This window comes from Orussus abietinus, unplaced genomic scaffold (assembly GCF_000612105.2).
Source record: "Orussus abietinus isolate OABI.00-Male unplaced genomic scaffold, Oabi_2.0 scaffold107, whole genome shotgun sequence".
Classification (NCBI taxonomy): Eukaryota; Metazoa; Arthropoda; class Insecta; order Hymenoptera; family Orussidae; genus Orussus; species Orussus abietinus.
The window spans coordinates 49,074-64,197 of record NW_019394259.1 but is presented as its reverse complement, the minus strand read 5'-3'; the positions used below and the strand labels follow the sequence as shown (position 1 = coordinate 64,197).

The 15,124-nt window shown below is 42.2% G+C and overlaps 3 protein-coding genes across 7 annotated transcripts; 1 reads left to right on the top strand and 2 right to left on the bottom strand.

Annotated features, from left to right (window-relative positions):
* Positions 1–793: 793 nt before the first annotated feature.
* LOC105703005 lies at positions 794–9,491 on the bottom strand. Of its 5 annotated transcripts, none has more exons than XM_012431048.1 (6): positions 9,275–9,491; positions 8,628–9,126; positions 7,987–8,472; positions 7,154–7,377; positions 1,667–6,956; positions 794–1,593 (listed from the first exon to the last, which is right to left on the bottom strand). In XM_012431048.1, exons 3-6 carry the CDS (start codon positions 7,987–7,989, stop codon positions 1,567–1,569), a joined length of 5,544 nt encoding a protein of 1,847 aa, XP_012286471.1. In that variant the 5' UTR covers positions 7,990–8,472; positions 8,628–9,126; positions 9,275–9,491; the 3' UTR covers positions 794–1,566. The 5 variants fall into 5 exon arrangements, with proteins under 5 accessions (XP_012286471.1, XP_023290457.1, XP_023290462.1 ...); XM_023434689.1 differs by having other exon boundaries at positions 7,987–8,092; XM_023434694.1 differs by having other exon boundaries at positions 7,987–8,092; positions 8,812–9,126.
* A 929-nt stretch (positions 9,492–10,420) lies between these two features.
* LOC105703007 (viral IAP-associated factor homolog) lies at positions 10,421–11,995 on the bottom strand. Its single transcript, XM_012431050.2, has 5 exons — positions 11,792–11,995; positions 11,424–11,559; positions 11,115–11,343; positions 10,780–10,988; positions 10,421–10,714 (listed from the first exon to the last, which is right to left on the bottom strand). Exons 1-5 carry the CDS (start codon positions 11,792–11,794, stop codon positions 10,578–10,580), a joined length of 714 nt encoding a protein of 237 aa, XP_012286473.1. The 5' UTR covers positions 11,795–11,995; the 3' UTR covers positions 10,421–10,577.
* Positions 11,996–12,621: 626 nt separating this feature from the next.
* Positions 12,622–15,112, top strand: LOC105703006 (pyrroline-5-carboxylate reductase 2). The gene is made up of 6 exons (XM_012431049.2): positions 12,622–13,238; positions 13,377–13,447; positions 13,868–14,038; positions 14,119–14,331; positions 14,433–14,598; positions 14,668–15,112. The coding sequence occupies exons 1-6, from the start codon at positions 13,169–13,171 to the stop codon at positions 14,787–14,789; spliced, it is 813 nt and encodes a 270-aa protein (XP_012286472.1). The 5' UTR covers positions 12,622–13,168; the 3' UTR covers positions 14,790–15,112.
* The last annotated feature ends 12 nt before the right edge of the window (positions 15,113–15,124 follow it).

Below are 15,124 nucleotides of genomic sequence, written 5' to 3'. Positions count from 1 at the left end.
AATTCGCCGATAATCAAACAATGGAGCTAAATGAGAAAATGCGGAACAAGGACCGATGATCCTCTTTCGTTTAGTCCTCGTAAGTGTGTTCCTTGGTCTACGTGCCAAAGTGGGCCCACTGGAGTGTTCGCGATGTTGGAACCGAAGGATGTGACCCGAAACCGACTTGGACGTTTCTTCGGGGTCGTCGAGGGACCAACCGAACACTCCGAGACTTCACGTTCGGAAATCTTTCGTCGTCCGTCAAGGACTCTCGTTCGATCGTAGACACCTCGGATCCGTATAGGACGAACGAGGAAGATGGGCAAGCGATATTATGCCGCCCTGAGGTACGACGAAAGAATTCCACGGGCCCATAGTCAAAGTGTTCAAGTTTCCCGAAATAACCCTCTCTAGTACCTGCACCGACGTATCGTAACTACGCGCGAATCCGTTAATTTTAACGATAATTGATCCTATGAAAAGTACACAGGTTATCACAAAGTAAATATATATATGACTATTTTCGTGCTCCCAGATATACAGATAGGGTTTTAAGAGTGTTAAATTCTATACGAGGAAGTGGATTACGCGAAGCTGCTCTTCCGGATGGTCCCAGGACCCGTTTCGTACCTTCCATCGTCTCGATGTGTCAATCAGTGAAGAAGTCTTTAAATATTAAGCAATAATCACAGCATTGTCTGCGCAATAATCGCAAAAGGAAGATGTAATAAATATATTATATTAATTCCTTTCTCCGTGAGATTCTCATTACAGTTCCCGTGGAAGTGCCGCGAAGGAGGGTGGAAAATAAATTATTAATGTTGTGTTCCTTGGTTTTGGGTTGTTCCTTGAATTTTTGAGCATCGCTATCGACTATACGAGACGGTAACTTCGCACTCTTTGTCGCCAGGCATGAGTAACCCGATTAAAACTATTTTTTCTTCTTTTATTCAGTCATACCTAATATACAGCGATCGCGTAGCGATATACAATAACCAGCGCGTTACAAAAAGAGTTAACTTCTCTAAATATTAATAAATTATTTACACCGCTTAACATCTGCATGTCAAGGTCTGCGAGTTGATTGTAGCGACGTCACTAATTGGAGACTTCCTTCAAAACCGCAGAAGAAACGTCACAGTAATTTTTCACCCGAAATACGTTCTTTGTACAAATTCTCGCTTGGCATAAACGACGCGACTATCTTCAGGAATTGTTTTTTCTACCTTCCTGGCAGCAACCGCAACGGAAGGAAATTTGCATTTTTCAAGAGTCACCGCTAAACGTTGAAAAATAGAGCTTCGCATCAATCGGGCTCGTTTTAAAGTAGATGAATTTAAAATTCCGTACTATACGTACTCATAACGTACTAACGCGAGATTCGATCACTGACTCGTGACGAAGGTTGACGATTTACAATGATTTTACAGGGAGTATTAAAATACGTGGGATCTCCAACAGCTTTAAATGCAAGCTATTAAAAGACCGACGCACGTTCGTCATGCCGAGCCGGATAGTCTCTGTATCAGATCCTAACTCGATTCGTTGCCTCAAACTGTTCTCAACACCTGAGGAATGATCATTTCATTTTTTTGAGGTATCGGCCAATTCCTGTAAGCACAAAATCCCATTAAATCTAAAAATCATTGATAAAATGAACACTATCTCCGCAAGCGCTATCTACCTCGGATTGCTTTGAGCTTTGCTCGTCTTCCTGCAGGGCGGAAGAGATCTGCGAGTCGCCGTCTTTTGTTTCCGTTTCTGCATCCTCGGTGCCTTCTAATCTAGGTTTCTTTTCCGAGCACCTAAGAGCATTCCGTGCCTCTATTCTCTTACGGTTAAGAAACGCCATCCCGTGCACCCTGAGGTGCTTATCAACGGCAGCCTTGTCTTCGAAGACAGCCTTGCAGACGTGGCACTGATTGGACACGGTAGTTTTGGCCTCCGACTCGTCGATCACATCGGGAGCGTAAGCAGTATTTTTTATAAGATAACTATTAGGATCCTCTATCCCGTGGAAGGCTTTGAGATGCATCTGCAAGCTAGGTGCAACCACAAAGTTCTCCCCGCACTCCAGGCAGATCAGATAGCGCTCCTTGATCCTGTGACTGCTGGCAATGTGTTGCCTCAGGTCGGTCATGTTCTCGCATTTCAGATCACATTTTTTGCACTTGAAGTTGCCCTCGCCATCCTGAACAGATTCCTGCTTGACGAAGAGTCCCAGCCCCGTGTGGCTGGTCCTCTCTACGTGCTTCTTCGGCGTCCACCGTCGACGTCTCTTCGGTGGACTAGAGGACCCCTCTGACTTCCGCTTCCTGCTGCCGGACACTTCCCTGTACCCTCCTTCTATAAACTCCTTGGACATTTTCAGCAACCGCGGCTGTACAATGGCCAGCTGATAATCCCAAGAATGCTTAGAACTGAAGTGACTTCGGACAACGTTCCAAGCTGTATTGATCAGCTCCCCGCAGAGATGACACCTGAATTTCTGCGGGAGTGTGCGAGTTGTCGTGGGGCCGTTCAGAGCGATCCTCCAGACCTCTCCGTGTCTTCTTTTTCGGACCGACAGCATCGTTTCCGACGAGAACGATTCCCTCCTTTCTTGTTTCTCAATGCTCGCGTCTGTTGTTGGGGAAATCGCGGGCTCCCCCAAAAGGTGCTGAGGGATCCTCGCCAATGGTGGAGGCGGACCGATGTCCTTGGACATCGTTCTGAAATCGTTCTTGACGATCCTGAGCACTTCGTCCGTCTTCAATAAATCTTTGCGATCATCGCAGCCATTTTCAATAACATCTTTGAATTCTTTAAGGGTCGACCCCCGTCTGAGTATCACGTCTGGCTTCAACAAATCATCGTGGTCACTGGATTCCACTTTCCCTAAATTTTTCCGCAACTTATTGCGCTTTCGCGCGGCAGTCGTCAACGCGTTGTTTGCAGTCTTACCGTGGAACCGAGTTTTTAGAGGGGTCGGAGAGGACAACGAAGTAAGCGAATGTATCTTTCGAGGTGTGATCCTCGACTTCAACGTTGTCACCGGTTTAATGAGCGACAGATCTATCTGTTGTTTCGACGAATGATCCGTATTCGTTTTCTCCGAAATCGACACGGCTGGTTCCTTCTCGTCTTTAAAATTCTGGAAGCCCTTTCTCGAAGACTTTTCTCCACTTCCCTGAAAGGTACTAATTTTGGCCATAGATCTCCTCTTGGCAGGTCCTGACCTCGTGGCTCTAAGTACCCTTGGGACTTTTGACGTCAACTTTGTACTATTAGCTTCTTGGACCTTAGATCTCAATGACTTCGGTGACTCGGCAGCCGATTCGGATGCAGATGAGATTTTACAGACTTTCGAGGAACCACGACTTCGCTTTTCACTCGAGGCACTTTTCCCCGAGCTCTTGTCAGTGATCTTAGACCCTCGCTCTTCCTCTTCGAGTTTATCCCGATTAGTTTGATGGTCACTGGAGATCATTTCGCTGTCCGATATCGTCTTCGAGATGGCAGTGACATCCAACATCTCCGTCCACTTCCTCGTCTCCGAGTGGCCCTCGTTAGAATCGGCAGACTCTTCATCGATTTTATCGTCTGCTATTGACCTAACGTCCAATATTTTCGGAAGCAACTTCTCCGGAGCCTCGGACCTGACATCGATAATACTAGGTAAACTAGAGCCGTCCAAGTTAATAGACCAGACGCTGCACTCCATGCCGCCCTTAAAAGACTTTTTCGTAAGCATTGCGCTCAGGTAATCAGCAGTAGCCTGATCGGAATTATCGGAACAACGTTCGAAAACTTCCGGCGAGATCGTGCGAGTGTTGACGATTTTAGGTACTACCACGGAAGGTGATTCCATGAGCTCGGTAGTCAGTTCACTTTTTGGATTTTGAGGGTCAAAGCCGATAAAGCTCGAGCTCAAAAATGACTGGACATCGTGGGCATCCTGGGGTGCCAATTCGTCAAAGGCCCTTTCCGATGGTTTGCCTATCATGATGTCAGAGAGGGTCTCCGGACTGATGACCTCCGTCAAACGATCGAGATGGGTCATGAACATGTGCGTCTTGATTTCCTCTCTGCCTCGATTAGCTTCTTTCAAAAGCAGGGGGCAGAATGGACACTTATAATAGAGCAGCTTGGCTACGCCAATATGATTATCCATGTGTAGCCTGTAGTGTTTTGGCTGAACTATACATTGACCTACGGTGCAAACCATTAGCCAGATCAGATCCAGTATTTCTCGGGAATCGGGATGATTCTCTTTAACGTGTTCCTTGAAGGACTTCAAGGTATTCAAGACCATGCGACATTTGGGGCACGCTACCTTCTTTTCGCTGTGCATGGCCGCGAAATGCCTAGTGACGTCTTCCAAGCAAAGGAACCCCTCTACGTCGCACACTTTGCAACCATACCATCTCCGAATCAATGGGTGGACGCACGTCGTCCACGTGTGGAGCTCCAGTTTCCGGTGGGTTGAAAATAGCCTATAGCACTCCGGACACATATGCGGCTCCATTCTCTTGTGAAATTTCAGATGGCTAGTGAATCTGGGCACGCTCCCCTGATAATTCCCACACTCGGGACATTTGTAGTTGTAGCATTCGCAATACCTGGCCTCGTCCTTCGCTGTCTCCGACAATCCCACTATATAAGACTTAGGCTTTATAATCTTGGTGCACCTCGAACAGATCAGAGCCTTCCCCCTGTTGAAATCCAGCTCCCACTTTCGCATCGTTTGGTTAAATATATCCTCCAGAGTATCCGCGTGTCCACTCTCTCCCGCAACCCAAGGAGACGAGATCTTCATAGCATCCTCTAACAATTTAATCATGACCATGTTGTCTCGGGTTACAAAATTGTCGTGCACTCCTATTACCTTCTTATATTCGTTTTGAGTATATCTCAAGGCTTTCAATCTTCTCTCCACTTCGGGCTTGCCTAGGTGTAACAGATCGTCCAGCATTTGCTGCTTGAATTTCGGGAAGATCACTTGGGCACCGGGAAACTTATTATTTCTCTTTTGTACTGTGGTAGTGGTCGATGAAACCAAGAAATGCCGACCCTTCGAATCTGGTTCGATCCAGAAGTACTCTACAGTCTCCTCGGCTCGCTTCAGCACGGCTGCAGCTTTTTCTAATACCGTAGACACATTGGATGGAACTAATTTAGGCACGCAAGTCAGTATCGGTGGTTTCGATTGCGAATTGGAACCGAATACGGCAGATTTGGAGACAGACGATACAGCACTCGGTAATGCAAGGCTAGGTATCGTCTTTGGTGCTATAGACCTGAATTTCGAAGCGTTCGTGGTTAATTTATCGGTAGGTTTATCTGATGCCTTTATCATATTATTATTTTTTTGCGTTTGCCGTATTATGTACTTCCTGCCGTTTTGATATACGATTTTACCATCTAGAGAAATCTGGGAACTGGTGATGGATACAGGCTCCGGGAGCATTTTCTGCATAGGCACATTTTTCATCTGCTCGTTGGCTATGCCTGATACTGTCCCAGGAAGAGTCACCTTTAATGGAATAGTTTTCAATACTTTCGAATCTAAGTCTTTCTTCAAGTGTACCTTTTGCGTACTCGTGACGGACGTAGCATGCACGGGTCCACCCTCTGGGTCTTGTCCGATGAAGACTATTTTTTTACTGTTGATAACCTCAGGAGGAAGCTGACTTATTATAGTAGAAATGTTGATACTTTTAGGACTATGTACCGTTAAAATCCTAGAATTGGCCTTCCCAGAGTTAGCTCGAATACCAGTCTGCTCCGAATTGGTCAACGCTAAGGGTAATGAGGGTTTTACTGCCCTCGGTTGATTAACGATTGTATTAACAGAGGTTTCCTTATCTAGTTGCTTCTGCAATTCGTAGTGGCGCGAGAAGTCCCTCCACAGCAACGACTTGTTACGAGTCGATGGACGCTCAGTAGCGAAAGTCTTTACTGATATCTTCGGTAAGCAAACGAAATTCCCTGATAGATTCACCGAGCTTGGGGTACTCGATATTCGACTTAGCGACGTTTCGACGCTTCCTTGCTTAGCTAGTCCTTCATCTTTTACACTCTGTTCTACTTCAGGCTCGTCAGTCAACCTTCCTTCATCGATACTCGTTTTGTTAAATCCTTGATCGAAGTCATTCGATTTCCTGACTATGAAAGGCTCATTGCAGAGCCTTGCAGTTGGGCCGCAATCAACGAACGCGATATCGGTCCTGGGACAAGATTCTTCACCGAGACCTGTCGACTCGAGTGGATCGGTGTTATCACCCACTGTTGAGGAGCATGCACCTCCATCTACTGTATCCTTATTTTCTGGAAATGTGCAGGTACTATTCCTCGGATTTACTGAGATTATTTCGACGTCCGGGCACGAAGACTCGACGCGAGAACTGCTACTTGTTTGGTTAAAATTTAATTTGGGAGTAATCGTGGGAGGTGTCTGTATCTTTCTAAGCTGGAGATGCTTGATACGCTGTCTCTCTTTAAAAATTTTTATAATGTTCACCAAGGGATTGTCTTTGCTGACGGTTTCTGCGTGTATCAATTTCCACCAGTGACCGTCGATATGCTTCCGTCTCAACCAGTCCAAAATGTGTATGCGGGAAATGAACATATGCTCCATGAGTATCTCACAAACTTTGTCTAGGTCGCTGTAATGCTCCCTATCTACGTCACTCGGTATAGGCATTAACATGACATCAGCCATGTCTACCATGTGAGTGTCGTGCATCTTAAGATGCGCGAAAAACTGGCATTGATTGTGAAAAATTTTAATAGCCCCCTTTTTCTGACCTTTCTTTAAGCCTTTTGCTCGTAAAAAACTTTTCTTTTCTATATCAGAGGTGATGCAAGCAGCACAGAGCACATTATTTTCTGGAGTGTGCGTGCAGACAGTCACAAAACAATTGTGACACCAGTAACCCAGGATCCAACTGCGTCGATTATTGTGGTCCTCGAAACTACTGCGAAATCGAAAGCTGTAACAAAGTATTTTCAGAGAATAAAGATCCACGACTTTTGAGAACTAGAAAACACTTCTCCTAATATTCCTCCTCAAAAGCATTAAGGATATCCCAGAAATGTTGTCTATACATGAATAAACTAAAACTACATTTTTGTTGCATTCCATATATTTAAGTATACTTCTTTGTTGTAAAATAACTAATTCACTTACCAGTCTCTGCATTGTTTACAGACATATAAAGGTTCACTGTCAACACCTTCTTCTCGTAAACCTGGAGGAGGTTCGGCAGGCATATATGGAGAACTTCGCATTGAAAAAACAGTCTCTCTGACAGCTGCATAATACTTCACACCCCATCTGTACTGTAGTCTTTTATTTTTACGTAGCCTTGGTGGAAGTGATTGTAAACCGGAATTAGCAGTTATGTCGATTTCCTACACAACAGAAACTACCATTAGATATGTTAACACATGTACAGAATTTCTTATTAAACACCAACAGAAGGTAGAAACATGATTAACACGTAAAATTCATTGTTCAGTGCATATAAAGTACGACTTCTACGTAAAGAACAAAATTCACATATAAACATATGTCATTCGCAAACTCAAGTTGCTCTACATATTTCACTTTTCTATTTTTACTTACAAAAGTAAGAACTATTTTATTTAAGTACTTAGCAGTATTCTTCACTAATTATAGAGGTCAATACCATCCATTGTCCTAGTAATAAACCTATTGTCAACTAAATATTTCCACTGACAACAAAGTTAATGCAAAGACTAATTACGATCGTTTCTCACCATCTGAGACCTTAGCTTTAAAACTTTCATGTCCCATTAAGGTGGAAAATAATTATTATATGTATTGTAACGGTGCACTAAATAAAACACATTCCGCTGTTTTCGGCCATGACAGTTCGACTGTTTCTGCTCGATCGGTAAGTCAGGGACCAACAGAGCTGCCATCATGGAAAATGGCGGAAGCGAGAGTGACAGATCTTAGATGATGGAAACGCCTTGAAACTCCCTTGAATTTCATACCATTTTCCTACTCCGAAGGGCACCTTTCCTCTTGATAATGAATTACCAAAGTCCTCAACGATTCTCGTTCCTCCACGGAATCAAAAAACGTTGAATCATGCTAAACCTTGAACAAAATTGAATTGTGAAATGGGGCATACATTGATCATTAGTCTACTTCCTCTAGACAGCAAGCATGTTTCAAATTGCGCATTTTTCCATTACAACGTTAATTCTGTTTTGATACAATGCAATGGCAAACACTTTGCAATGGTATTATAAATTCCATTTACACTGCCTAGTTATGCTATGAACTAGGTTACATTTGATCTATAATCCGATAAGGAAAAGTTGCAGCTCTATCTTAACAGATCATTAATGGGAATAATTTAACATTTGTAGTAGAAAAGGCTTTACTTTAGCCACTAACAATATCCATTTTGGTAAGCCCATTAAAATATCCAAATCACAAGACCCTCTACAAAGCCTTTGGATACTCCATATGATCTGAAACAAAATGCTCAAAATGAGTACATGCTGCTTCAGAGACTTGCTAATCCTCTGGCAAATTTTATATTGACATAATGATACCTTAAGTTTTACTTTATAATACAAATTAAGGGAAAGCTAATATAATATTTTACAGATAAACTACGCATTACCATGATTTCCACCAAAAGTGGTCCTTTCGGAATCGCCCTTGTAATCCGCTACATCAAGACTTTGTAATACTTGCAATAACATCAACTTATCGATGAACATAAACACTCCAAAAAAAACCTCAATTTTTTCTCGCAGCGAGAATCACGCTGCGCCGTTTGGCCAGAATGGTTTAACGATTATTACCACAGAGCGCGCTAGTGGCGCCTCGCTCGCGGCTGATATCGCTAGATCCAAGTAGGCCTTCGATTGATTCAACCGACCAAAACTCGACTGATGGCTCCACTTCGATCACTTTGACAGTGTCCAACGGCTACTGACTAAAGTATTGGCTTCTTTTCCTCCTTATCTCCATGTAAAAGATGAACATACGATTAAGAGCACTAAGAATCCTTCAACGATGCTACTCAGCGCTGGCTTCGTGATCGTAACTGAGTGAACGCAGCCGCAGGCGCAACGCGGTCATCCCTACAGCGCCCTCCGACGTCACCACTGAAAAGCCTGTAATTTCACATTTCACTACTGAGGGCGTTGTCATCGATTCCAAATAAAAAAACCGGAAGAAATTTCACGAAGAACCTGATCTGGTAATGCACGTGAGAAAAAGTATTACGTCTTATCTATAACACAAATAAAATACAAATGTTACCTGTATAATGATGGCAACGTCGGTTATCACATTTTTTCATAAATATGAATATTACAAAATTATCTTTGGTTTCTCAGGTACAGCGATCGTTACCTGCCGTACGTGTATTGTTTGGCCCAGAATTCCGCAAGGAGCAGCACATAACAGTGATCTCGCAACCGGTTCATGAACAGAGATGAGTTGGGAGATTGCTCACGGGCAGGATCGTGCGATCGCAACCTGTGCTGCCCTCTGGTTTCGTACGTTAGCTTTCACCGTTTTTTGCCCCCAAGGGCGGCACAACGAATTTCTGATAGGAGCTCGCGTACTCGCGATGGCGGTACCATCTACAAGTCGCCGTTGACGGCTCACGTACTCGTGACGGTAATACCATGCGGCAATTGACCGTGGTGGCTTACCTACGCTTACCGACACTGCTCGCTTTTGATGGTAAGGGAAGAACACTCGTGACGCTCAATTTGACTTTATCTACTTATCTACTACTATTAAGTACTATTACGTGCATTGTTGCCTCGAAGTCGACGTGATGCGGAGCTTTGGGGCACACGTCGGTGTCGCGTACTCGTCGAGTGTAGCGCTGAACGCACACATACTCAACGTCTCGACCCGTAGTTTGGCGCTTGACTGGTTGGGACGCGCGAAGAATTCTAGGAGCAATCGCACTCACACAGATTCGCTGCATGAGAGTTCCGTACGCGACACCGACGCGTGCCCCAAAGCTCCGCATCACGTCGACATCGAGGCAACAATGTACTTAATAGTAGTAGATAAGTAAATAAAGTCTAATGGAGCGTTACGAATGTTCTTCCCTTGCCCTCAAAAGCGAGCAGTGTTGGTAAGCGTAGGTAAGCCACCACCGTCAACTGACGCATGGTATTACCATCACGAGTACGTGAGCCGCCACCGGCGACTGGTAGATGGTACCGTCATCGCGAGTGCGCGAGCTCCTATCAGAAATTCGTTGCGCCGCCCTTGGGGGCAAAAAACGGTGAAAGCTAACGTACTAAATCAGAGGGCAGTACAGGGTGCGATCGCGCGGCCCTGCCCGTGAGCAATCTCCCAACTCATCTCTGTTCTCATCTCTCCTCCCAACTCATATCTGTATTTTAGTAGTCCTTAAAACTAGTTTAGATATCATTAAGGAAGTCCTAATAAATAACAATATATTTTATTGAATGTAATGGCATTGCGGTATTCTGTACATATAAATATAAATAAATAATCCTGTGTGAATGTTGAAACTTGTGATTAGTATTGTTTCTCCTGTTTAGAGTATGGTATCTCTGAACAATAAATATGGCATTTACCAATCATTGTGCTCTGCAAGATCATCATTTCGATTCTTTAATGTTGAAAACAAAACATCCCGAACCTTCGGTTTTGGATCTTCGGTGATTTTGGTTGATACAGCTTTGGCTTCGCCAAGCATCCATTCTAGTTCTAAAAATGTATATGTAATAATCAGTTCATCAATTAATCCATATTTATGAAGTTAAAATATGTACCTTCTTCCGTTAGTTTCATGCCTCGTAGTTCTATTGGACCAATTATTTGTTTTATCATATTTCCATTATTATATATAAATATAGTAGGAAGATTGCTGTCTGGCCAATTTGGTATACAAGTCGTCGAGACACTTTTTAGGAATTTTGTGGCTGGGAATTTTCGTGCTAGCGAAGTCAAATATTGGTTCACCAACGTACACAGAGGTATTCTGAAATATGTAAAGTACAATTTATACTTTTGTGAATATTTGACGATTCCGCCTAAGTATTGACACAATCATAAGAACTACTATATCTAAGGATAAATTTTGTATCATTAAAAATATGCCGCATACCCTGGTTTATAAAGGTGTAGAATAACCCAAAGGCCCTCTGGTGCCTTATTAATTTCTTGAACATAATCTTGGGCTGAAATTTCTCTGACTTCTCCATACTTTGCCTCCTTTGCTAACTGCTGCATCTCGGCTATTCTCTTTTGTCGGTACTCCAGAAGAACCCTTTCATCTTCTTCGTCTTCCAGCTCGTCCAATTCATCGAGTGTCTTCTCTTGCAAATCATTCTGAGCTGTTTCATTAACAAATAAATTCAATTGTAAAAGTTACTGCCAAGAGAATGACTCCCTTGTTTTATCGCTACAAACTCACTGCGTCCAGTCTTTTCATTTATTGTATCTTCTACAATATTAACGATTTGGTCTTCTGTGATTTCCTTCTCCTTTTGAGGAAGGATCCCATGACTTCTCAAAATGTCGTTCCATTGAGTATGTTCATTTGGATTTTGCTATATAAAGCGAATGCACTTATGAGTCATCGAAAGTTCACATAATAAACAAATTGTTTTCTGACAAAGAAACTACTTCTACCGATCAATCACACGTCGTCTAATTTAATTTACAATGAAATTGTACGCACGAGCGTACAATTTCTAAAATTACAAATCATATTTCCTTATAAGGCAGCACGTGATTATTAATATAGTTTCAGAAAAAAATGGGTTTCTTCGTAAATCTTACCATTGTAGCGTGTCTAATTAGGTAGATGAAATTATAATAAAACTTCTATTTATTTTGAGTTGATACTGTTTCTAAAATAGTATTGTTTATTGCACAGTGAACATTAACAACCCCACCCACCCTGACAGGAAAGTGTTCAGAAAATTTAGAACAGAGACATCAATGGAAAACTTCCCTATGACCGATCTAGGGAATTTTAGACTTCCTCCCGAAACGATTATCCTGAATACAAACTTGGCGGTAAATTTAAATAGCTGTAAGTTAAAAACACTAACATCGGATTCGTGGTGACTGAAAGAACAAAAAATGTCCACAATATACGTACCACATAAGTACTGATATTTCGTAACAAGAATATATAAATCACCACATAATAACTGCATATTCCTAAGCATTATGCGTAAGCCACGTGCGTCGACGAGGCAGATAAGATTGTTTGTTTGATTTGAGATTGTATAGGATAAACAGTAGTTCCGAATTTTCCACACCCTGACAATCAGTCCTAAATTCAACACAGAACTAAAATACCGTATCTACAACCTGAACAATGAATTATGATTTTTATCACACCCGTAAATTAAAAAAAGTGTGCAATACTTAATGTGCTATACGTGAATCACCGTTCTAATTATATACAAGCCTTGAGATATTTATCAACTGTAAATGAAGAGGCACATACAAGTGATGTGTAGCTTGTACTTCTCTGACAGAACTCGCATCACCGATAAGTATTAAATCTGGAGTACAGGGGTTAAAGAAGATAACCCAAGAAGATGGACTTCCGACTTAAAAATACTCGTAAAAACGGAGCGCGTACAGATTTTCACTATCTTCATCTATGAAAATTAAAATAAATTTATATTGAATGAATATCCAAAATATGCAGTAATACAAGACTCGAGCGATTTTCTGAGGATTTTTTTTTATTACCATTTAAACGATTGTGAATAATAATTGACAGTGAATGTACCTAAATTAGAAAATAGAAATACTAATGGAACATTAGGAAAAATCTCTCTTGCACTTTGCACCTTCGTGGCGATTACCGAAAAATAGTAGTTCTCTTGGAAGTGTTGCTTTGTTATCAAGGAGTAATTACATAAAATTTCCAGCCCATCTCATTAAGAAACTAACACAGTGTAGTTAACTATCTCACTCTTGTGGCACACTGTCGAGAAGGAAGGAAATTAAGCAGCCATTCGAGATTACGCTCCAGTCTGTTTACTTCGCTCGAACTGTGTATTTCTGCATGTAAAGCAGAGGTCTACATGCAATCCGCGAGAGAAGCGACATTCGGAAAATTGCCCGAAGCATTCACCAATTGAAAACACCAACTTAAAACCAGCTCTACGGGAAAATTATCAAATTGCCAAAATCATGTTCAAAATTGGTTTCCTCGGCGGCGGTAAAATGGCGCAGGCCCTCGCCAAAGGTTTCATCAAAGCGGGTAAGTATTTTAACATCGTGTTAAATATTTCACAAAGTGCACCCTCGGTAAAGCCTTCGAGCTTTAAATTGATCGATTTCTGCTTACTGCGATAACTTTAATTTATTAAATTAAAACGTCGCTAATCGTTTTCTTCAGGTTTGAGCAAAGGTGAGATGATGCTGGCGAGTTGTCTTCCGAACGACATGGGAAGCATCGAAGCCTTCAAAGTAAGATTCTTGTTATTTTATTATAAAATGCAATTATGGAAACGTCATTCCTATGTATTGTACTATCGGATACAAGGGACCGCGAGAATAAAAAAGTCTCGAGATGCAATCCCCTCGTTGGCGCATCGCGTGTCTTTGTGCAAAGTTGCGCCGAAAAAATGTTTCCCTCGCGATAAGAGACGATAAGGTTTGACAAATTCATGTACGCCAGCTCATACAAGAGGCCCGTGCAGTTAATAAGAGTGAATGCTCGATAAATCCCCAGACAAACCACTTTAATCTGTATCCGAATCGGATCGTGTTATTAACGATTCTTTGATAAGCGGGCTTCTCCAGTTTGTGCTGGTTGGATTTAAACCGCGAAAAGCATTCCGCTAATTCGGCATTCAAGCTCTTATGAATAATTTCCCATAATTTCAGGAAATAGGCTCGCAAACGGTATTCACGAATAAGCCCGTAGTCGAATATGGCGATATTCTGATCTTGTCCGTGAAGCCGCAAGTGGTACCGGAAGTTCTACCTGAAATAAAAGACAGTAAAAAATTATTACTCTCCATTGCCATGGGTATTCCACTCCGTACTCTAGAACAGGTGGATATTTTATTTCTATCGAAATATTTCTCATTTATAAGCCGTTAAATATATATATATATATAAAAACATCTCTACAGGCTTTGCCAGAGGGAACTCCAGTAATCAGGGTAATGCCCAACACTCCAGCTTTGGTGGGTTGCGGTGCCAGTGTTTACGCTCGTGGCAAAAATGCTGGCAAAGAAGACGCGAAAATTGCAGAGAAATTATTCTCTGCGGTTGGTTTATGTGAAGAAGTTACAGAAAATATGATAGACCCTGTGACCGCATTGGCCGGGTCCGGTCCTGCTTATGTAAGTCCTGTTATTTACGTTGCCTTGGAGAGTACAGGATGTTAGTTCACAAATTATTCATTTTCATTGCTTGTACAAACGTTTTTATACTTAACTGATAGGTTTACATGATGATTGAGGCACTAGCTGACGGAGCGGTGAAGATGGGTCTGATGAGGCCAATAGCTTACAAATTAGCGGCCCAAACCGTTCTTGGAGCAGGGACGATGGTTCGCGAGACGAATACTCATCCTGGACAGTTAAAGGACGACGTGGCGTCTCCTGCAGGTAAGAAAGCACAGGAAAAATTAATTTTATAAACGCTGTTACACGTTAATATTTTTTATCGCATTTCAGGCTCGACTATAACAGCGATTCACTATTTAGAGAGTCATGGGTTGAGGTCTGCGGTCATAGGTGCTGTTGAGGCAGCGACGTTGAGATGTCGGGAATTCAGTTCTCGCGAAGATCAGAATTAAAACCGTCCAAATATTTTCGTAGCTGAAACGGAAGTACCATCATATTTTAATTTCGAAACTCGAAGCATGCATCGTGATAAATAGGATCGCTATTAAACGGCGTACTTTCAAAAATATTGCTATGAAGGATCTTATTTTTATAAATCACGTAGTCGGTGTAAGATCGTGTACCATAGTCCTTGTAGATACAGATGTAGGGAATTACTTGAACGACTGATCCCGCTACCTGCATTTAGTGATACTATAAGTAATAGCAATTAAAAATCGGTCGTTAACTTAGGTTTGTACATTAGGAAATAAAAGTCATTTTTATATACCACGAAGTCGTAGAAACG